Source organism: Mytilus californianus, unplaced genomic scaffold (genome assembly GCF_021869535.1).
Source record: "Mytilus californianus isolate M0D057914Y unplaced genomic scaffold, xbMytCali1.0.p SCAF_7, whole genome shotgun sequence".
NCBI classification, from domain to species: Eukaryota; Metazoa; Mollusca; class Bivalvia; order Mytilida; family Mytilidae; genus Mytilus; species Mytilus californianus.
Genome location: NW_026262723.1, coordinates 106,261,488 through 106,286,237, shown reverse-complemented (window position 1 = coordinate 106,286,237; position 24,750 = coordinate 106,261,488). Strand labels below are relative to the sequence as shown.

At 32.3% G+C, this 24,750-nt stretch overlaps 1 protein-coding gene across 1 annotated transcript in view; it reads right to left on the bottom strand.

Annotated features, from left to right (window-relative positions):
* LOC127709617 (DNA-dependent protein kinase catalytic subunit-like) overlaps window positions 1–15,412 on the bottom strand; it is a 144,516-nt gene extending 129,104 nt beyond the window's left edge. The window contains exons 1-13 of the mRNA XM_052215221.1: window positions 15,268–15,412; window positions 14,271–14,347; window positions 13,236–13,328; window positions 8,625–8,699; window positions 6,513–6,624; window positions 5,660–5,772; window positions 4,454–4,553; window positions 3,546–3,694; window positions 3,010–3,162; window positions 2,271–2,366; window positions 1,697–1,779; window positions 1,223–1,307; window positions 432–600 (exon numbers count right to left, since the gene is read on the bottom strand). Of these exons, the coding sequence (XP_052071181.1) occupies window positions 432–600; window positions 1,223–1,307; window positions 1,697–1,779; window positions 2,271–2,366; window positions 3,010–3,162; window positions 3,546–3,694; window positions 4,454–4,553; window positions 5,660–5,772; window positions 6,513–6,624; window positions 8,625–8,699; window positions 13,236–13,328; window positions 14,271–14,347; window positions 15,268–15,412 (1,450 nt within the window). The remainder of the gene's footprint in view (window positions 1–431; window positions 601–1,222; window positions 1,308–1,696; window positions 1,780–2,270; window positions 2,367–3,009; window positions 3,163–3,545; window positions 3,695–4,453; window positions 4,554–5,659; window positions 5,773–6,512; window positions 6,625–8,624; window positions 8,700–13,235; window positions 13,329–14,270; window positions 14,348–15,267) is intronic.
* Between the last annotated feature and the right edge of the window lie 9,338 nt (window positions 15,413–24,750).

Sequence of the window (24,750 nt, the reverse complement as noted above, 5' to 3'; positions counted from 1 at the left end):
TGGATCCGTCATTATTTTGAAGCAATATCTGTAAGGCAACGGCCAGTACAAAACTTTTCAGGTCATAATTTGTTAATATATTCTATTAAAAGTTACTACAAACCACCTAAGATCATCCACCATTTTCTGGTGGGGTTGGTGTTGCTCATTCAGTCTTTATTTTTCTATGTTGGTTTTGTATACTGTTGTTTGTCTTTTGAAATTTTTTTCATTTTTTGTCATGGCGTTTTTAGTTCGTTTTCAACTTATGAGTTTGAATATTCCTTTGGCATCTTTCACCTTTTAAAAGCATACACTTGTACTGTAAAATACAAATTTTCAAAAGTTTACTGTTGCATGTCCATTCTACAATAGTAATTTCTGTGTAAAATTTTGAATTGGAAAAAATAAACTGTTTAAATTAAATGTATAAATAGCATTGATAGACTTACCAACAGTGGAAGATATTTTCTGGAATGTAGCTCCTTTTGACATGACAGATAATAGTAACCAAAGCATTGACCTAATGGCAACAAATCTCATTGTATGGTGCACAACTGGGACATTTTCCATCATTACAATCAATAGTCGTTCAAGCAAGGTGGCATATGTTTCTGTTATCTAAAATAATACAAAAATACATATACATGTAATATGTAAGATCTAATATCCATCAGAGCATAAAAGTCTTCAGCCTCCAGGAAAATAGCATAGTTTTTTTTCATATTTTAAAACAAATACATAGTAATAAGATGGTTATGAAGGATATCTTTCCAGCTTTGTGGCACAGATTTATTTTTAATTTTGAAAATAATACACAATAGTATGCTATCACTAATGTAGATGAGAAGCTTCTTTTCCTTTAGTCTTTGATATAACCTGTTTGTGCTAATTTGTTGTTAAGCTATCATCAATCCATCAGTCTTTGCTTTAATAGAAGCAAAGGTTTCTTTTACTTAAAACAAAATTTTGGGTCAGCTTTAATAAGACAGTTTTTCATCAAGGTGGCAGAGTTTCTTTTATCTATGAAATACAAAAACACATTACATCTGGCTCTGACAGAGGACACAGTCTCTGTATCAGGGTGATAGAGGTTTCAGCATCTAAAAAAATACATGATACCTTTTATTGTTTAATAATTAATATAACATGCAGTGGTGCTTTAGAAAATCCTTTGAAAATCTCTTTTCTTCACATGAACACAGTTTGTTTCTACAAACAAACCTTTATCAAAACTACTCACATCATCTAACTGGAATATAATGTTTGCTAGAGATTCTAAGTAACTTGGTAGGTTATACAACTTGTCTTCTATCTCTGTATTGATGCTAAAACATGGAAATATTTCATTTATTAAACAAGCATAAAAAATTGTTTTCTTAAAATTTAACTCTTATGAAATATGTTTAGTTTATTTCAACATACTGACTACCATAGCTGTTCATACGTTTTTGTTTAAAACTCCAAATTGATTATGTTTCAGACTTGCCAAATTTTAAAACCACTGATCTAAACTTATAATATTTCCCAAAGTTTGAAGCTTTTTTTTATAGTACATGTAAGTAAATCAAAAACTGCATCTAATTGGTAAAGGCATACAATTGTTTTCTTTAGAACAAATATTTTGACTGGTAGACGAAAAATAAACTATAAAATCAAATTTAATTTACAAATTTTAATGAACTGAAAATAAAATATATGAAACTATTTCACTTACACTAAGTACTGCTGTTGACTTTTGGTGATCATTTCACTAAACATAAACTGTACATCTGCTGGCTTCAGAAAAGTTCTGCATGGCTACAAGAAACATTTATGTCTGATGTAAAATTTGTTCAAATCTTTTTAAAATTTGAAATATCTAAAATTACCTTTGAGGGAAAATCTCAAATCATCTTTGATGTGATTAAATAAATACAACATAATCTTTTTTTTTCTCATCTTGTTCAAAGTTTTGACTGAAAGTCATTCAGTAGTAAACATGTAGTTCTTTCATGCCAAAAACCCTAATTTAGCAAATGTATTTAACATTTTACTTGTACTAAGTTTTAAGTTGATGTGACCGCAAACATCCTTTAACCAAAATTTTAATCTACCTTGAACTAAAACTTTAACCTAATACAGGACAGACAGACAAATACACAGACCAAAAAACATAATGCCCCTCTACAATTGTAAACAGAACAATAAATTATGAAAAGCAAACAATGTAAGGACTAAAGCGGCTTGACAACCATATCCTCTGACTGTTGGAATTCTTTATCAGAACACGCATTGTTCATTAAACTTACTGCTGCTAGTAGACCATATCCTCTGACTGCCAGAGATAGTTCTTTAGCTGTAGCTGAACTGTCATTCATTATACCTCTAAACTGTTGGATGAAGTACTGTAATAAATTAATACAACAAATGAATGAACTGTGAGTAATAGATTAAAATCTATATCCCATTTTTTCCATAACTTACAAGGAGAATGGCAGTCTATTCTGTGCTATCCAAAACCTCAGAATTTATTGCAATATTTTTTTTTAAATGCACAAGAACATTATATACTGAAACTAAGAGAGTATTTTTTACTCATAACTTTGTTCCTGAATATTGATATGTATTAATGCAATATATATTCTTAGTTTTCACAAAACAAAACAAAATCCATGCTCAGTAGGTATAATATCAATTCCAAGTATGGTAAAACAGGAAGCGACTGCCCACAGATTTGAAAAACTGAACATTATAAGGTTCTAAATCCAATAACAGATCATTCTTTAATACAGCATCTAGGAATTATAAAACAAATAAATTCTGTGCTTAGTGGGTAACATTTAAGTCCAAGACCAAAGATCAAATTATTCTTTAATACACAAGATGAGTAACTTGTAACAGAAATAGAGGACAGACAAATATTTTTTTTATACAGAATTGCTAACTACGGCTGATAACTGAGTAAATGGACAAGAAGTTGTCTCATTGGCACTCATACCACATCTTCCTATATCTAAGAAATTAAAATTCAAATAAAAATAATTCTACCTTAAAAACACCCCCTTCCTTCTTTCCCTGTTTGGCCTTCTCTACTAGTGATTCAGAGATCTGTTTCAGAAAAGATTCTACAGCAGCCATCCCATCATGCAGCATTTCTCTGTTGTGATGTTTACTCCAAAATCTCAACTTCTCATACATGTCCTACAAATATAACATGTTTTGTGAATAAATAGGATATCAAAAGTCATCTCTTTCCGTTTTGAATTTTCTTTGGAGTTCGGTATTTTTGTTATTTTACTTCTTTCTCCTCTAAACAATAATTCTAGTCTAACAATCACTATTTGTTTTGTATTTTCTTGCTTTAATATTTTCTGTCTCTCCTTTAATAAGAAGTATCCAAATCATTTGTGAGCTATTTTTTCATCACATAATAATTAAACAATGGAAAATAAACTATGTAAGTCCATTCATATTACAGAACTACAAAACCTGTCTCAACATTACTGTGACTGAAAATTTTAAGATATACAAATACAATACAGTTTGTCCACATTTTAATGTAAGGATACCTTATAGAAATTTACCTGATAATCATCAAATAGATACATGTTAAACTGTGCTGCATGTTTAGCTATCATTCTCAGTCCAGCTTTAGGAACATCGTAACGAGATATCTCTGTATTACTGATGGCCATTCTTGTGTACTTAAAAATGTCATAGGAATACTTAGACCCTGCAGGAAAATTTATCACACTTCATTAATAAGCAAAATGATAGTTATATTTTTAATAATAATATCACTTAAATCAGAAATAAACATTAAGAGCATAATAACCAAATCTGTTGAACCAGGCTTAAGCATCTGAAATCTACAGAACAACCAGTTTGTTACATGGTAATAAATGTGAATATTATTTTTTTGACTACTAGACACAAGTCTTTGGGCACTAAATAGCACAAACAGATTTCTTTGTTTGCTCTGCAAGTACTATTAGTATGTCAGACTCGTGTTGCCCATCTTGATGTTTCCTGATTAAAAAAAAAAGAGGAAATGATGGTCTTTTTTAAAGTTTGTGAATCAGTGACCCAGTATCAATAACATTAAGAAAAATGCGTTTAATCCTTAAAATTATAAACATAAAACAATTCTTATTCTTTTCTTTATTTATAATTTATTAGAATTATAACAGCATATAACATTTTACATGTAACTTTGTTATGAGTACTGTAAATTCAGATATTATTGCGTGCATTGATCATTGCGATTTTTTAAAAATGGACAAAAATGCGAGATTAATTATTGCGATATCATGAAAATCTGCATACAGATATATGCAACAGACATCAGAATGCGAGTTCTTATTATTGCGATAGTCACCCAGTCGCATTATTCGCATTAATAAAAACCTCGCAATAATTTCTGAATTTACAGTAACCATTTACTTATGAACTTGAAGACAGACTCCCATTTAGACGATAAACAAAATATTACCTTCATCAGCAGATTGTGTAAAGTTAACTAAACAGGCTCTTAGACCTTCTAAACATCCAGCTATGATGGTCAGTTCGGCTTTCTTTGTCTTGCTTGTCATCTGAAAAACATATTACAAAGATAAATAAAAAAATTGATCTAATCAAAATGAAAGTTAACTGAAAATTAAATAAAATAGTTCCTGTGTAAGCTTTTCCTATATAAGAATTTTATAATTGTTTCTGCTAAAAAATAAATGGTAAGGTTTAGGACAAAACTTTTTTTTACATGTTATTCAAGGGCGACAACATTCTGTTCAATCAGTCAACAGGCATAGTCGTTAAAGTATTCAGTTAAGTTTAACTATTCTTCTAGGGCAGCAACAAACTGTCCAGTCAACGGACATAGTATTTTAACCCCAAGTTTTCCTTTTTTCAAGGGCAACAACATTCTGTTCAATCAGTCATGTATTTTATACAAGTCAGCCTGCAGGTAAATCCTGTTATGTGTTTACAGCCTGCAGATAAATCCTGTTATGTGTTTAATACAAACTTACCTATTCTTTGAGGGCAGCAACACACTGTCCAGTCAGTCTATGTCATGTGCTTAATACAAACTTACCTGTTCTTTGAGGGCAACTACACATTGTCCAGTCAGTCTATCCTACCATGTGTTTAATACAAATTTACCTGTTCTTTGAGGGCAGCAACACACTGTCCAGTCAGTCTATGTCATGTGCTTAATACAAACTTACCTGTTCTTTGAGGGCAGCAACACACTGTCCAGTCAGTCTATCCTACCATGTGTTTAATACAAATTTACCTGTTCTTTGAGGGCAGCAACACACTGTCCAGTCAGTCTATGTCATGTGCTTAATACAAACTTACCTGTTCTTTGAGGGCAGCAACACACTGTCCAGTCAGTCTATCCTACCATGTGTTTAATACAAATTTACCTGTTCTTTGAGGGCAGCAACACACTGTCCAGTCAGTCTTTCCTGTCATGTGTTTAATACAAACTTACCTGTTCTTTGAGGGCAGCAACACACTGTCCAGTCAGTTTTTCCTGTCAAGTGTTTAATACAAACTTACCTGTTCTTTGAGGGCAGCAACACACTGTCCAGTCAGTCTATCCTGCCATGTGTTTAATACAAACTTACCTGTTCTTTGAGGGCAGCAACACACTGCCTAGTCAGTCTATCCTGCCATGTGTTTAATACAAACTTACCTGTTCTTTGAGGGCAGCAACACACTGTCCAGTCAGTCTATCAGCATAATCAGTCATGTATTCTGGATAGATTTCTGCCATTACCCCTAATACAATATATAGCTTCTCTTTCACTACAAAACATATAATTTAATCAGTCACTATTATTCTACTTTATTAGACACAGTTTAAAGGTTCCTACATACTTGCATATTCTGAAGTTAAGTTCCTGATTTTAAATGGATTTATATTTGTTAACCATGTTTTCCTTTCTTAATTCAACTCTACATTTACTAAAGTAAAGTCATTTTTTTACTTGCATATATATCATAAAGTTCAGGTAGCTTTTCAAATAATGATATTGATGTTTATATATAAAACAAAGGTAAATGACATGATTTGCCTTGGGAAGCCCAGTAACAGGTGTTTTGGATACTGGTTTGGCAAATTTATTAACCAGTAATAGGTGTTTCGAATAAGAGTTTGGCAAATTCACAAACAAGGAGCAGGTGTTTTAGATCATGGTTTTGCAAATTCACTCACCAGTAACGAGTGTTTTAGATTATAGTTTAACAAATTCAATCACCAGTAACAAGTGTTTTAGATAATCGTTTGACAAATTCACTCACCAGTAATGAGTGTTTTAGATAATTGTTTGACAAATTCAATCACCAGTAACAAGTGATAATGGTTTGGCAATTTCACTCGCCAGTAACAGGTGTTTTAGATAATCATTTGGCAAATTCAATCACATGAAGCAGGTGTTTTTGATAATGGCTTGGCAAATTTTGTAACAGGTGTTTTGATTAAGAGTTTGGCAAATCCACAAAAAAGTAGCAGGTATTTTGGATGATGGTTTGGCAAATTCACTCACCAGTAGCGGGTGTTTTGGATAATGGTTTGGCAAATTCCATAAATATTTTCTCTGCCATCTTTTTTACTTCAAAATCTTTCCCTACAGAAGTTCCAGCTGTTAGTTCCAGTAACTGTAATAATAAGTAAGGGCTATTCCAGAAAAAAATGTATTGGGGGTTGGAAGGCAGTTTTTGTCAGCACCTGCCACCCAGACAATTGTAATTGAGAATCATAGTGCATTATAGTGTGAAAAGTTGCTCTGAAACCCATCACTCATGTATTATTAATATAAAGTGCCTTCCAACCCCCCCCATACATTTTTTTCTGGAATAGCCCTAACATTAACATAGAACTTGTGTCTACATTTTTGATATTTCAAACAATAAAGAATGCATAATATTGTGAGGCTCTTGAAACTGTAATGAGAAAATTCAAATCTTTACAGTACCAGCAAAACAAAAGCTCCAAATTTCTTTGACAACTCATGAAAAAGTTCTAGTGATATGTTCTTATAATCAAAATGCCATTAATATAACCAACAAGTTCTACCAGAAATTGAATAAGAATTGAATACTTCTCATAACAGTTTCATTGTTTCATTAAAATGTTAATTTTAGTAACATTGTATATTTTGTGGAAAGTGTGTTCTGTTTTTTACTTAAATAACTCTTTTAAAAGTACAAGATGCATTCATTTCTTAGTGTTACATATTGAAATTTGAAAACAGAAAAATTCAAATCTTTACAGTACCAGCAAAACAAAAGCTCCAAATTTCTTTGACGACTCATGACAAAGTTCTAGTGATATGTTCTTATAATCAAAATGCCATTAATATAACCAACAAGTCCTACCAGAAATTGAATAAGAATTGAATACTTCTCATAACAGTTTCATTGTTTCATTAAAATGTTAATTTTAGTAACATTGTATATTTTGTGGAAAGTGTGTTCTGTTTTTTACTTAAATAACTCTTTTAAAAGTACAAGATGCATTCATTTCTTAGTGTTACATATTGAAATTTGAAAACAGAAAAATTCAAATCTTTACAGTACCAGCAAAACAAAAGCTCCAAATTTCTTTGACGACTCATGACAAAGTTCTAGTGATATGTTCTTATAATCAAAATGCCATTAATATAACCAACAAGTCCTACCAGAAATTGAATAAGAATTGAATACTTCTCATAACAGTTTCATTGTTTCATTAAAATGTTAATTTTAGTAACATTGTATATTTTGTGGAAAGTGTGTTCTGTTTTTTACTTAAATAACTCTTTTAAAAGTACAAGATGCATTCATTTCTTAGTGTTACATATTGAAATTTGAAAACAGAAAAATTCAAATCTTTACAGTACCAGCAAAACAAAAGCTCCAAATTTCTTTGACAACTCATGACAAAGTTCTAGTGATATGTTCTTATAATCAAAATGCCATTAATATAACCAACAAGTCCTACCAGAAATTGAATAAGAATTGAATACTTCTCATAACAGTTTCATTGTTTCATTAAAATGTTAATTTTAGTAACATTGTATATTTTGTGGAAAGTGTGTTCTGTTTTTTACTTAAATAACTCTTTTAAAAGTACAAGATGCATTCATTTCTTAGTGTTACATATTGAAATTTGAAAACAGAAAAATTTAAGTTTAATTTAAATTTTCATACATATTGCATTGAATAATGACTATGCAATCTGCACAAATTTAGTAACTTCAAAAGAGTTGTAAAGGAAACATAAACTGTTAATATAAATTTACTTTTGGGGTAAGCAGGTTATTAAAATTTAGTATGTACTAAATGAACCAAACATACTCCAAATATTGACAGACCAGTATACCATAATAAAAACAGGCTATATTTCAAAACTATTTAAATCTTAATCAATAACTCAAATAATTTCTGTTGCATTTGCTGTGCAGACAAACTATAGAAACAAAGGAAACATGAACTGTTAGGATAAATTTACTTTTTGGTAAAGCAGATTATTAAAATTAGATTTCTAAAGTATAGGATTGCCTTTACACCAATCAGCTTGCAATAGCTCAATGAATACGGTGAATGTAATACATAAATGTAATATTACAACTATGTTATATAAATGGATACACAGTCCACAGTTAGTAGGTCTTTACCTTGACTAAAACAGATATTGCTGCACTCCTTATCTTAGCTCCTTTTTCTCTCACGAAGAGTGACATACAAACATCCTGTAAATACATCATTATACTTTACTATTAGTGTAATCAACATTTCTGATTTTTTTAATAATTCAAAACGTCTAAAGTATTGGTAAGCTATAAACAAATCTCCTTTCATTTAATTTATTCAGACTTAATACATATTTGAAAGGAATCTGAATGATAACGGTTCCTTTCAACAAAGATATTTAGGCTGAATTGTAAATTTTCAGAAAAAGGACATACTTCATTTGATACATTGTGATATTGGCCATAAATCCATCATTTAAATTTAAGCTAGAAATAGGGATCATATCGCTATTCAAATTAAAGAACCTAAGTGAGCGCGCTCACATACCCCACGTCCCCACATTGTCACTGGAGAAATAAAATAACTGTAAGAAAAAAAAATTGTATAAGAAAAAAAATTGATTCATAATTTCCTGTCCATATGCACATCTACATAGTATGTCCTTATTATCTTCAAAGTTTCATGAAATTCTGTTGTGTGGTTTCAGAGGAGTTGCAATGACAAACTGTTGCAGTAGTATATTGAAACAAATAAGTTCAAAGGGGTGTAACTCCTAGAAAAAAAATTTGTAAGGGTTCCGCGGAACCCAGTGTCTCGCCTACTTTTTCTGTTAATCGCAGGCTCAACAAAAATGAGGAAGTAAATCAATAAAAATATTCCTCTTGATACTATCTTTTGATTGTAAGAAGCTTCTGTCCAAGTTTGGTAAAAATCCAGGATAGTTTATGAATCTAATAAATGTTTAAAAACTTTAACTGCAGACTGAATGTAATGTTAACTGGAAGAAAACAAAATTTCCTTCTAGATACTAGCATTTGATTATAAACAAGCTTCTGTCCAAGTTTGGTACAAATCCAAAATAGTATAAGAAAGTTATTAAAATTTAAAAAACTTTAACCACAGAGTGAATGTGTTGTTTCCTGGCAGAAAATCCAAGTCCATTTAAAAGTAAAATACGGAAAAAATGGATTTATTTTTTTACAAAATTTCCTTCTAGATACTAGCTTTTGATCATAAACAAGCTTCTGTCCAAGTTTGGTACAAATCCAAAATAGTATAAGAAAGTTATTAAATTTTTTTAAACTTTAACCACAGAGTGAATGTGTTGTTTCCTGGCAGAAAATCTAAGTCCATTTAAAAGTAAAATAAGGAAAAAATGGATTTTTTTTTTTTACAAAATTTACTTCTGGATACTATCTTATGATCATAAACAAGCTTCTGTCCAAGTTTGGTAGAAACCCAGGATAGTTTAAGAAAGTTATTAAAATTTTAAAAACTTTAACCACAGAGTGAATGTAATATTTCCCGGCAGAAAAACTAAGTCCATCTATAAGTAAAATACGGAAAAAATGGAATTTTATTTTTACAAAATTTACTTCTGGATACTATCTTATGATCATAAACAAGCTTCTGTCCAAGTTTGGTAGAAATCCAGGATAGTTCAAGAAAGTTATTAAAATTTCAAAAACTTTAACCACAGAGTGAATATTTGTGGACGCCGCCGACGACGACGACGACAACGCCGACGGAATGTAGGATCACTATGTCTCGCTTTTTCGACAAAAGTCGAAGGCTCGACAAAAATTGAATCATAATTTCCTGTCGATATGCACATCTACATAGTATGTCCTTATTATCTACAAAGTTTCATGAAATTCTGTTGTGTGGTTTAAGAGGAGTTGCGATGACAAACTCTTGCAGAAGTATATTGAAGTAAATAAGTTCAAAGGGGCGTAACTCCTACAAAAAAATTGAATCATAATTTCCTATTGATATGCACATCTACGTAGTATGTCCTTATTATCTACAAAGTTTCATGAAATTCTTTTGTGTGGTTTCAGAGGAGTTGCAATGACAAACTGTTGCAGTAGTATATTGAAGCAAATAAGTTCAAAGTGGCGTAACTCCTAGAAAAAAAATTGAATCATAATTTCCTGTCGATATGCATATCTACATAGTATGTCCTTATTATCTAAAAAGGTTTCATGAAATTCTGTTTAGTGTTTTCAGAGGTGTTGCGATGACTAACTGTTGCAGTAGTATATTGAAGAAAATAAGTTCAAAGGGGCGTAACTCCTGGGAAAAAAATTGAATTGTAATTTCCTGTCAATATGCACATCTACGTAGTATGTCCTTATTATCTGAAAAGGTTTCATGAAATTCTGTTGTGTGGTTTGAGAGGAGTTGCGATGACAAAAGGTTGCAGTAGTATATTGGGCAAATAAGTTCAAAGGGGCGTAACTCCTGGGAAAAAAATTGAATCGTAATTTCCTGTCGATATGCACATCTACGTAGTATGTCCTTATTATCTACAAAGTTTCATGAAATTCTGTTGTGTGGTTTAAGAGGAGTTGTGATGACAAACTCTTGCAGAAGTATATTGAAGCAAATAAGTTCAAAGGGGAGTAACTCCTAGAAAAAAATTTGAATCATAATTTCCTGTCGATATGCACATCTACGTAGTATGTCCTTATTATCTACAAAGTTTCATGAAATTCTATTGTGTGGTTTCAGAGAAGTTGCAATGACAAACTGTTGCAGTATTATATTGAAGCAAATAAGTTCAAAGGGGCGTTACTCCTGGGAAAAAAATTGAATTGTAATTTCCTGACGGACTGACGGACGGACGGGTCAAAAACATTAAACCCTCCGCAACTCGTTGCGTGCGGTATAAATACTTCACTCAAAACTCATAGATTAGAATAGGGAGGTGTTAGTTGCTAGTTGTTGTGATTACATGTAAGAAAGTTTTTTTCACTATTTTTCGTTACTCATTACCGTACTTTCCGGAAAATAAAACGCACCCCTAAATAAGGCGCACAGCCGTTTTTTGGGGGAAGAAGTGGTTTTTTTTCCTTACATAAAACGCACCTGAATATAAAGCACATCCTAATGAAAACGTAGTATGCATTCTACTGACCTTAGAGTAATGAATGTTCACTCGTTTTTGTAACTCAATCCGTAACATGTTTCATTTCTATTTTCAGACTGTTGAGAAAGTTGAAAGGCATTTTGATTATATTTATTTGTTTCATATTAAATAAAAAATGTTAATAAAATTATTATACTTTTCTTATTGTTTTAATGACGCCAGATTCATTAGTTGTTTTTTGTCAACAATGGCCATGTGTTGACAGCGTGGGTGTCCATTGAACTTGTTGTTTTGATTAAAATTAGTTTGGTGTTGATTGCTCGTTAATTGTTTCAAATGGAATCAAGGATTTTAATCTTTCTTGAAAATGTATTCATTAAAGGTCACTCAAGCCATAAAACTGCCATTGTTTACCTTGATTATTACGTAATACCGGGTACCTGTAGCCACATGTTAACTGGTCACACATAAGTTGGGGGAAAACAAATTATCAAATTGAATTTGAATAATTTTATTGCTGTCTATAAAATAAAAGTTTTAGTTTATTAGCTTCAAACATTTTTCAATTTAAACTTGGTTGAAAACTACTAACAAAACCATTCAGTTTCTGCAAGTCATTGTCTATTTTTAACTGAAAGTGACAAGGGCCACGGAATGGGGAATTCAAATAAGACGGCGATATATAAATGTCTCAGCATATTAAATTATGAAAATTAATATTCTTTTTTTCATTTCATACATCCGATAATATGTGGCTACAATATTTCATAAAGATATTTCATTTTGAAACACAATAAAACAACAAGCAGTTACTCCTCAATAGTATATCCTATATGGTACCTCTTTTCAAACACGTTTATCTTTCTTTGTTTATGAAACACTTTAAAGGGTTAATTTCAGCACATGGTTATCACCATCAGTGGCGGATCCAGAGGGGGGGTTCCGGGGGTTGGAACCCCCCTTTTTTTCTTGACAATCAATGCATTCGAATGGGGACATATAGTTGGAACCCCCCCCTTATCCTGGGTTGGAAACCCCCCTTTTAAAAATTACTGGATCCGCCCATGACCATCATCATTAAAAGAGACTTGAAATATTGGAAAGAAACACAATCACTTCCTTTATTATTCCATTAGATTTTATTTAAAAACACATTAAAACAACAAACAATTACATATTTATTGTAAATACACAATTAATATCCTGTATGGTACCTCTTTCAAACATGGTTATCTTTCTTTGTTTATGTAATGAACACATGGTTATCAACTTCGTAAGCCAACAATGAAATAAAGAACAAATGATAAAGTATATATGTTTTTATTCATAACAAAATATGCCACATGAACAATTTATCAAGTCACTGCAAGCACTTGACAATCTGATGGTCTCCATAAAAAAAATCCAGATATAATTTTTTTTTCACGCTTGCCCTGAAACACTGAAAAAATACATACATAAAGCACACCCGAGTATAACACACAGGGACAATAACAGAGAAAAAACCTGCGGCTTATTTAACGAATTTAACGGTAAATAAAAAACATGGGTTATTTTAATATTCATTTTTTGATTGTCCCCACTTCTTATCATTTTTTAACAAACAGAGATTATGAACATGTACATTCTACCTATATGGCAACATTTTACCAAAAATACTTACTTTGATCTCTAGGGCATAATGTGATATCTTTTTCTCAACCTTCTGAATAAACTCTGATAAAAATTCCAAAATTTTCTGTTTGCTTGTTTGGAACTGAAAACAAAAACAATAATATTAACTTCACCTATAAAAACATTTACATTTGTACAAGTCCATTACTACCTGTAGTGTTATTCATTTTAAGCAGGTTGGGTTTTAGTATTTGATCTATGGATACATCAAACTAGAGGCTCTAAAGGGCTTGTGTCGCTCACCTAGAGTCAATGTGCATCTTCAACAAACCATTTCAATGATATGTAGATCTTGTCTTGCTGATCGTTTTGAGTTATTTTAGTTTCTATATATATCTATTCAAATTTTTAAGATACATGTATATTAAAGGCAAAAATGCACAAAAACAAATGTAATTAGATGTGGCAAAAAAAAAGTATGTTTTGAGGGTTTCTCTTCGACCTTCTTTTGAGCATCCATCCAAACGTTTTTATAAAGATTCTTTCAAAAAAATGTCATCATCATATAAGTTGCTGTTAATAGCTCACTTATTTTATCAATTAACAGAACTGATCGAGCACATGATGAAATATCATAAAATTGTTCATTGCCAAATTGCAAATGGCAGGACTTATGGCAAAGGGTATAATATTGGAACCATTCCTAGTGAAAACATGACATTTTTAGGATTTCAACTGAAAAAAATACAGCCCTATGTAAAACTTTTATTAAGGAAACCCTCAACACACATATTTTCTTCATGGACTGTTCATCCGACTGGAAATACAATCTTAATAGGTGTCAATGTGTAATCATAGAGCTACAAAAGTAAACTTCTTCAATCTTGTACAGGTTAGGTTTTCTCTGTTTTATACAATTTCAGTTATATTAATTTCATCATGGAACTAAAAGAATCATTCATTCATTACATCTTCATTGTAGCTTTTTATATTGGATCAGTTGTAAGTTATGATAAGCAGTGTATCAATTGAATATAAAGCATGGCTATCATTATTTCTATTTTGTTTTTTTTTCTAATTTTACCTCATCCTTTCCAATAAGTTTTTTCAGGTAAATTATAACACCTGTATCTTTGTCAAATAACACTGAACAGTATAAGTCTGAAAATAAAAAAATATAAAATGCTTTAGAATATTAAAATATAATTAGCTCTAAGTTTGGTCATTTTCAAATGATGTAACAAAAAAATAATGTATTTGTATATATGCAACAAATATTCTGTCATTTACAAAAATATCAGCAAAGTTATTATGCAAATCATGTTAAGACCAATCTTTGCAAAATTGGTTAATGACTTTCTAGGAACTAGGTAATTTTCTTTATGTATTTAAGAGATAACAATCAGGTATTCAGGAAAGTCTCCAACAAAAAGATGTTGGCTTTTAACTAAACTAGCTGCACTTTGCAATTTTTCATAAAAATTCAAAATCATTATTTTTTAGTTCAGGAAATTTATGTATATTGATGAAATTATTATTATGCCTAATAGTTGTGTAATAATCAGATAAATATATGATATATAAATCTACATTGAACACAACTTTATATCAACTAGTAGAAGTTGGTACAAGTTGGATGTATGAGTTTTCAGTGGTACAAGTGTGCTTCAAATGATCTCAAATTGTATGAGTTAACATTGGTCAGGTTTGCAGTATTATGAATTAACCATAATTTTAATATCTAATTTGGGTAATTGGTCTCAACTTGATCAATAACTCATAAAAGTTTTTTTTTGTAGAACAATATGCTATCTACTTTTATAAATATAGGTCCTGATACCCTTTCAAATATTTCTAATTGTAAATCATTTTGTCTGTGCAAAATATTATCGACTTCGGAGTTCGGTACAAAATATTTGGTATGTAAATAGGTAGTCCAAATAATTATGACGTCTTGTAAGGCTATTTTATTGTTTTGCTTTGACGCCTTACTGCGTCTGGACTAGTAAATAGGTAAACACACAGTGTAAACAAACATATTCACTCAGTGTTTTTTGTGCATTTCACCATGTGTCATTTACCAAATTCATATTCTTTGGCTTCATATACACATATTTGTCTTATGTCAGATATGCAACTATCCGATTGTTCCTTTGCAAAGGTGTCTTGAGATGTTAAAGAATCATGCAAACTCCGCAAATTTTCTTGAAGCAGACTTGCCGCCATCTCAGTGTCTAATACTTGGAGTGTTAACGGATTGGTGTAAACTTTCCGGTAAAAAAATGTAACATCAGAAACTATTGGACGATCGAGCACAAAAGAACTTTTGACCGCGGTTATAAAAACATACACAACATTAAACAATATTAAGATTGCATCATGAATTACATAATGCCATTTGACATTTGATAGTTAAAGGTAAAATAGCAAAAATACCGAACTCCAAGGAAAATTCAAAACGGAAAGTCCTTTATCAAATGGAACATCAAAAGCTCAAACACATCAAACGAATGGAAAACAACTGCCATATTCCTGACTTTGTACAGGCATTTCCTCATATAGAAAAAGACCTCTGCTGATCGAGTCAAAATTACCAAGTTTCAAAATCAGAGGTATATAAAATTGTTAATGAATTAAGTCCACTGTATTTACACGATCTAAGACTTATAGAAATTTAAGAGGGTAGGAATGCCCTTTACTGTCAGGCGTCAAACGGTCATTTTCGGCTACCGTTAGCGTCAAATTGGTTAAAATTTTATCGTGATTCGTCAAAATATCCTTATCGTGATTCGTCAAAGGTCTCAAATAATTACCCGTAAGTTACCGTTATTTTTGGAAAAAAATTAACGTGATTTGTCAAAGTCAGTCGATTTTTTAATCGTCTTAAAGGAAGTGTACATTTTATCGTCATGCACCAAAAATTACCGTTAAAGTCATTTGGTGCGATTTTTTACCGTTATTCGTCATGAAGGTACCCCCATTACGACCCTCATTTAAAACTGTAGTTACCCTTGAAATTACAAATTGGCTAATGTTCCCAGGGTATAAGGACAACTACCCATGGGCTGTACTCATTCAGAGGAGAGTAAAACTCTGGAACGAGCTGCCGCATAAGATGAGGGAATGCACGGGTTTTGGGTCATGCAGTTTAAACGTTTGATTGAGAATAAGGAGGGCTGCTCGTGTCAGTGTTCCTCCTGCAGATCTAAGTGATGTGTAGAACATATATTTATCAGTTTATACTCTGGCTTTTCAGTATATTTGTGTTGCATACCTTTTACATTTGTTGTAAATGCTTTAAATTCTGAAAGTGCATGAATTGTTGCTTCTGTATGTTTTGGTTTGCTTATAATTTGCTATCATGTGCTGTGCTTTGATACCAGTATTTATGCTATGCATAATAAGCTTTCTGTCAGGCTAGTTAGTATGTTTTATGTCTTGTGTTTATCATATATATGTATATCAGTCAACAGAGCTCATTTTGTATTGTTATATGTAAACCCGACTTTATAGCTTACTGTTCGGTGTAAGCCAAGGCTCCGTGTTGAAGACCGTACTGTGACCTATAATGGTTTACTTTTATAAATTTTGACTTGGATTGAGAGTTGTCTCATTGGCACTCATACCACATCTTCTTATATCTATTTAAATAAATCTGTTATGCGTTAAATTCAGACCACTTACCCCTGACTATTTATATTGAATAAAAAAATGAATTATTATTCCGTTGTGGAAAATAGTAAGATTTAAAATGAAAATGAGGTCCTGCTTCAAGATAAGAATCTTCGAACTAAATAGCACCAGGCAAAACGGTTTTCAATTCCAAAAAGACCTACGCTGTACATAACGGGATTTTAGCAGAGAACTTCGAGGGAAATGGTATTATGGTCAGCAACGGTATTTTGAAAAAGTATCGATTGAAGTAGATACCAACAAAGGTGAATTGGCGGTATAGAAATATGATAATTTAGCCGGACTTTTCGAGTATGACAGACAGACTCATTGACTGTAGGGGATCTGTTTGACTGCTTTAATCATCACAGTCGCGTTCATAATCAGATTGGAGAAATCATATTGAATAAAAAAAATTGCACGCAAATGAAACATTGAAATAACTTCATAATTGTTTCATTTGTTATCGCCTCGAATATGTACTATTCAATTTCTGCCAATGGAGGTAACAAAAACTTGCAAGTTACTAAAAATAACGGCAGTTCTGCGGTGAGATGTCGACCTCTCACATAAATAAGTCAGCCCGAATTGAACTAGGATATCGGAGTTAACAGTATGTCAGTACTTTGGTAATATGGATTTTGTTTGTTTGTCATAACTTGAACCTTAGCCATAGCCCTTAGTTTCCTTTTAGATATGCAATTCCTTGGTTTGAGAAAAATTATTCAATCATGATCCGGCTTCCAGGATTTGATTTTCTAATTGTGGTTGTCTTCCAGTCGCCTTAGTAGATGGTTCAAAATTATAGTCGGATCACATGTATTTATAGACTTGTTGAAGTTATAATAATAAAAGGAAATTCATGATTGGATATATTTGTGCCCGTACCATTCACGTATAATAAAAAAAGTATTGATGATCATATAATATTCTTTTATCTCATAGATATTTAGTAATTCATGTTGTTTCAAGGGACAGAGAGGGAATTCCGGAAAAGGGTATTACAGCTTAATCAAGTTTTGTTTCGAATACCATAAACAGAGACATATATATACACTGTCATGTATATACATGTCTCTGTCATAAATAAGAAAATAAACACATTTTAAAAAAAAACGGTTAAAATAACAATAGATCGGCATCCATATTGACAGGGTTTCGAGTGTACGTCATTAAAGATAAAACTGTAAAGTTGTTATAGAATGTTTTCCCGAAAGCCGAAGGACACTAAATTTAATATTCTAGCTGAAAAAGGGGGTCTAGATCCAATCCCGATAAAATTTCCCTTGTAAAAATTGCACCTTAAAACGAAATATAACAAGAAAGCAGACGCTGTAATTTCTAGTCCGCTTGACTGATCATGATTGATTTTTTTGTTAATATCTAATCTTTAAGATGACGGCCACACTCTTCAGTCTATAAAGTCTGCGAAGTACATAGGCTGTACCATCAGTTCAGACCTGAGATGGGACAAACATACCAAATATGTTACAAGGCTAGCAAGACCTTTTGGTTCCTTAAACGGAACCTGCAACACAACAATAAAGAAAACTGCATAAAAATCTCTGGTAAGATCGACATTGGAGTATGCATGTACAGTTTGGGATCCTTTCTGACAGACTATGTGGTAACAACCACCGGCTGTAGACGATTGAAAAGGAGCAGCTAGATACGCTATTAACAGATATCATAATATCTTATCATCTGTCAGCTCTATTCTTAACCATCTTGAATGGATCATTCTCAAGAATCTTAGGATAATATCTTTTTTTGTATCTATCTGGAAGCAAAACCGTCAACGGATTTATAGTACAATTGCGTAGATCAAAACTTGGGATGTCATAATTCTACCCAAGAACAATTAGATTGGAATGCCCTAGATACCACATGCCACCACCAGTGCTGGCAGTCAGGCTTGAATATTTCTAGATACACTTATATGAGACGAACTAGGCAATTATCAAGGTTGTTCGCTGTACGAATGTATAACACAAACTACTCCGATTCTACTTTAATTTAATGATCTACATGCGCTGTCAGACGGACAAGTGACGAATACGAATACTTTATTCACCAAATTTAGTTGACCGATTGCTTATAGTATTATAGAAACGGACTTAATCCCAAAAATCGAACGTTGGCCACTGATTCATGAGCATGGAGCCCTTGTAATGAGTATACACACCAGATATATATAGTTATATCCTATTATATATAAGAATAAGTGAGATCATAGCGGGATAAAAACAACTTTTTTTCAAACAGTCGCTGAGCCATGAAAATGAAGGTCAATGACAAAAAAAAATATGCCAGAGAAAGACTTCAGCGCATAGGGCCTTTGGGCATCTACATCTGTATATAAGATAGGAAGTATGCAGGTCTTCTACAGTTTACGCCATCGTCGCCGGATTAACATCCCTATGTCTCGCAATCTGCTACATTCGTCACAAGCGAAATTAACATAGTTTATGATGATATTGTTTTTGAAGCGAACAAGTCTTGGAATTATCAATGAAAACTCCCATTTTGGCGTAACATACTTATTTATAAAGTTTATAATAATACAGTGCAGTACTTGTACGATCACTTCCTTTGGTAGATATCCGAGGGATAAACATTTATTAGTTACAGTAAAATTTAAAGCAGTATCAAAATGCTTATTTTGTTGGTTTTTTTTGTGTGTAGTTAATCTCTGAATTGCACAAGATTTTGGCTTACTGTGTATGCTATTGCTGCATGAAATCTTCCATCTTTCAAAAGGACAATAACCAAACAGTAACCAATATTAGAGTGTAGGACGGCAGTCCCTTAATCTGGGATAGTGGTGTAACAGCACATTGATTGTTTCTGTTTAATATATTTACAAATTTATTATACCTGGGACGATTTAGCATATTTCTTGACACCTGTCTATTGTTGTAGACTCAATATTGTCCCCTATAGATTTGTTATGATTATTTCTATCGTTTGAGTGACAGTCTCTTTCACGTTTGATCCACAGCTCTCTTTATTCATATTGCCTTGTTATTGTTGGCATGGTCGTGAGAAAGAGAGGCGAAAGATACCAATGGGGTATTCAAACTCATAGGTCGAAAACAAACTGACAATTCCACGTGGTACCCGCCGTGTTGCTCATGTAAGTACAATCCCGGTGATAAGTATAATTTGGTAGGTCAAATTCGAAGAAAAGAGGACGGAATTGGAACATACCCGTCGTCATCTGTGAAACAGATATTCAAAGAAAAGAATGAAAAAACACTACCGGGTATTTGGCAAATGAAATCAATTGGCTAAGGCTTTGAACTGCCTTTAGTACCAGCAAGTGCTCTTATATCGGGATTTTGCGCCTATTGTTTTTATGTCACTTGTTTTTTTGGTTTCGTACTTGTGTTCTTATGTTGTGCTGTTACACCACTACCTCAAGTTAGGGGAGGGTTGAGGGCTCACACACATGTTTAATCCGACACATTTCTTTATGTGTCTGTCTCAAGCCAGGAGCCTGCCATTTAGTGATTGGCGTTTATTCATGTCTGTCATATTTGTTTATGTTTTTCGCAATTTGTATTTTTGTAAATTATGCCATTGGTGTTCTCGTTTGAATTGTTTCACATCAGGACTTTTATATCTGAGTATAAGGTATGGGTTTTCTCGTTGTTGTAAACTATATCTTCGTCAATATTGAACTCTGGTTGATATTTGTCTCATTGGCAATCATACCCCATCTCCTTATTTTCACAAAGTTGGTCGTAATGTAAATGTTTTGATCCACCATCTCCAGGCCTTTTGTCAATCGATAAAATAAAAATTAATATGCTGGCACTATTTGAAAGACATGTATGTTTTGTATACTGAAACCCAAATTATGTTTATCACCAAGGCTGAACAACCAACTATTATAGTAGAAACTAACAGTAAAGCATGATAAATATCACGATGGTACTCTACATGGTAATTTGATTCTTCTTAGTATTATATGTGTGTAACTCTGAAATATAACTCGGTGTATTTATTGTTGTGAAACAACATACCCACAGTTTGCATTCTTGTAATATTGAAATGCATGTTTTGAATGTTTCATATTTTGTCATTTTGGGGCCTTTTATAGCTAATTATTTGGTATGGGTTTTGCTCATTGTTGAAGGCCGTACGATGATAGTTGCTTACATCTCCGTCATTTGGCTTCTGGTGGAGAGTTGTCTCACTGGCAATCATCTTATTTGTATGTTGGTGTGTATGTTAGCCTCCGTTAAATTTATTCACACCTTATTTCAGATTCAGAGCTTGACATTGTGTAGAAACTTTTTTTTCAATACCTTATGTTAACCTATAGATGTCGTTTCAAGTTGTGTCAAGATTACGTATACTAATGTACATCTTTTTCTTCCTAAAATACGGCTTGCCAATTCACCAATGTTTATAATGGTTTCAATATTTTATGTTGAATTATCGATGAGTTGTACTTATGATAGAAACAGCATGACGATTCCATTGAGTGGATTGGGTTGACAATGTAGAAGTTATGCTCACCACTGCAGATAGATAAAGCAAAACCCACTTGAGCTGTACGGTATGTAGATGAATTTCATTAACCTACATTATTGAAAGTTGTTGCACCAATAAAAGCAGATATTACAGTCTTAATGTTTAGTACATCAGAGGCACACAAGAGCCTGATTCGCGCATCTGGTAAAAGAATTTAATTTGGATATTGATGTTTACCTATACTGCAATCAGTTATATTTGCTAATTTGTAAATCTTATTTAGTGATAGTTAAGTATACTTTGTATTGATGGTCATTTTAACTGTTTACAGTTTATATCTATCTATCAAAGTTTTGGTCATGTTGACATATTTGTGGATCACATTATGCGTTTTATAATTTACCCTCTATCTAATATAGCCTTTTAACAAAACTGCAAAAAAAGAGAAGGATTAAGATCCTCATTCACTGGAAATAACTTCAGTTGACAATTTTGGCTGTGTTGACTTATTGTAAATCTTATCATGCGAACCATGTTGCTATTCATTATTTCTCTCCATTTTTGATATTTTCTGCAAAATCACAAAAATAGGCAAAAATCTTCCTTAAAGGGTAATAACTCTTCTATGTGGTCAAATGACAATTTAAATGGGTAAAAATGGTTATTCAGGGACAACAACTCCGTTATGAGTCAGTTGACAATTTTGACTTATCATTTGTAAAAGTTATTGTGCTGAACATTTATGATTAATACAATTTCTCTCGATCTAATATGGTTTTTGCAACAAAAAATGTATAAAAATAGGTTAAAGACGTCTCTCAATAAAAATTACTCATATAAGGAATCAATACACGATTTGACCTTTTTGCTATTTTAAAGTTTCTCTCTGTTCTGGTTACTGCAAAAATGGTAAACCTCATCTTCAAGGGCAAGGCAATAACTCCTATAAGAGTTATATTGACGTTTTTGTCATGTTGGCTAATTGGTAGATCTAATTATGCTGAACATTTTTGCTTTTACAATTTTTCTATATCTATTTTAGAGTCTGCAAAAATGGGGAAAAAAGTTCACACATCGCTTTGAAGGGAAATAACTCCTATAAGGGGATGATTGATGATTTTGTCTATGTTTGACTTATTTGTAGATCTTATTGCTCTGGTAATTTTTACTAGTTAAAATTGTTCCCTCTTATATAGATTTTAAGATAATAACCAAAAACTTCAAAATTTTAAAGAACATGACATTTCAGGGGAAATAACTCCAAAATGGATTGTCCCTTATTTTTCAAATTTCATGCAAGATCGACCTTGACCTGCTGATCATTTTTACCCTGTCATTTTTGCTCTAACTGTTGAACTGCCACTGGAAAATGAGGTTATATTGGATAGGGACAAAAATTTAGCCTTGCAGCATGCCATCTGACTCCTCAAAGCATTTCTGTCTTTACATGCAGACAGTGGCTTTCTCTCTACACAAGGCATCGAATAAAACCTCCTCATTGTGATCGCATGTGGCCATGTACTTAAACATTCTGCATGAACCAATGCCACACTTTGGCAAGGGTTTTACTACCAGTAGGAAGAAGACAAAAAAGTAACTAAATCTTTATTCCCCCAGTCACCCTTAGGTTTATTATGTACTTACTGACTATAAACCTTTAACCTTCAGTATGGGTTACAGGTACCTATTTTTTACCTATTACAGGAAACATTTTTCTTTCTGAATGGTGTTCCTTTTTAGAATGAGATTGCATTCCTATTTTGATGGAGGGATATCAAATAGATTTTAAGGACACATAATTATACATCTCTTTCTTTTCCTACTTCATGTGTCATTTTCCACTACCAAAGCATTGTCTATCATTTTAAATATTGGAGATAAATACACATAAATGCCAGGTAGCAATACAGACTTCTACAACTGTTGATCAGTATTGATATTTCAAACAGGTCTAGGAAAATGACTTAAAATGTATAGGTAACTTATACTTGCAAATCAACCTAACCAGGTCTTTGATTGTTTCTGTTAAATTTTTCACAACTTTTAAAGACTTAGGACGATTTCGAGACTGACCAATTGTACATAAATCTTCTTCTGTTGAACACAGTAAGTTGCCCTCTATATGTCTTGTGATTGTTTTTGCTGTTGGGTTTATGACTCATGATATACACCTCGCATCTCCTTTTATTCATATTTTACCTATGGAAGCTAACTTGATTCAAGTTACTCTAATGGCAAAAGATTTATAGCATAGTCTATAACTCTATTTATCTGAATCTTTGGCTTGAGAAGAAATAGAATTCATTTGTTGACAATGTAATTGAAACAATCTTTGTGACCATAGTATTGTTTTTTTTGGGGTTTAAAAAACAAATATTGCCCTGCTTTTCGCATCTTCAAACATATGATACTGGGATTGTCTGTCATATACAGTTATCTCATCACTTAACTGGTCATTGGTTGTCTTTCTTTCCAATTCCACTGCATTTTGATATATAAGGTGTTGACTGCAGATCAGAGATTAAGTGCTTGACACATACCAGAAAATTTCTTTTATCATCTCATTTGAAGTGGTGAAATTTGTTTTGTGTTCTCCTTCACCAGATCAAATTGAGAGAAATAAGGCAACATCCTACTCCCCTTTCCTCCCAAAGAAAAAGATACAAAACCTGAATCAAAACAATACATGCTGTACAGCTACTCTGTTTTATATTAATGTGAAATTGGATTTCTAACTAACAAACATTAGTAAGGTAAAGACCCAAAATATCTTGTACACATACAAGCCAGGAGACATAATTCCCTATAAAACACTGAATGATTGTTTGCTGATTAAAATTCTAGCTTCCTTTGAAACGCCGTGTAAAAGGGTGAATTTAGTGTTTGTATACATATGTTTCAAAATTGTACATGCATACTAAAATGTCTTTATATCAATATTTTGTTTTTAAAATACTGTTGTACAAAATGTATTACAGCAATAACAACAATGCACATGTTGTGTTGCTAGGGATACCTCCACAATTAATTCAAAATATTGGAAAACAGGAAGTATGTGTCTAACAGATCTGAAAAGAGCTACTGCCAAGCTGCTAGCAAAATATGTAGTCATTCTGTTTAGTGGTACTGGAGAAACTAGTGAAAATTTAATTCAGCACATTGAAAATTCAAAGGGTCAACAAGCAGGAAGAAGATGTCTGACAGATTTAAAGCGGAAAGAAGGTGTCCGACAGATTTAAAATTTGTTCACACATTACAACTAATAATTATCAATTATGGATTTTTGACGAGGTCAATATGTTATATATGGACCTGCTCAGATTATATTGACCGAGGACGAAGTCCAAGGTTCATTATAATCCAACATGTCCATATATAACATATTGACTGAGTGAAAGTCCTTAATTTAT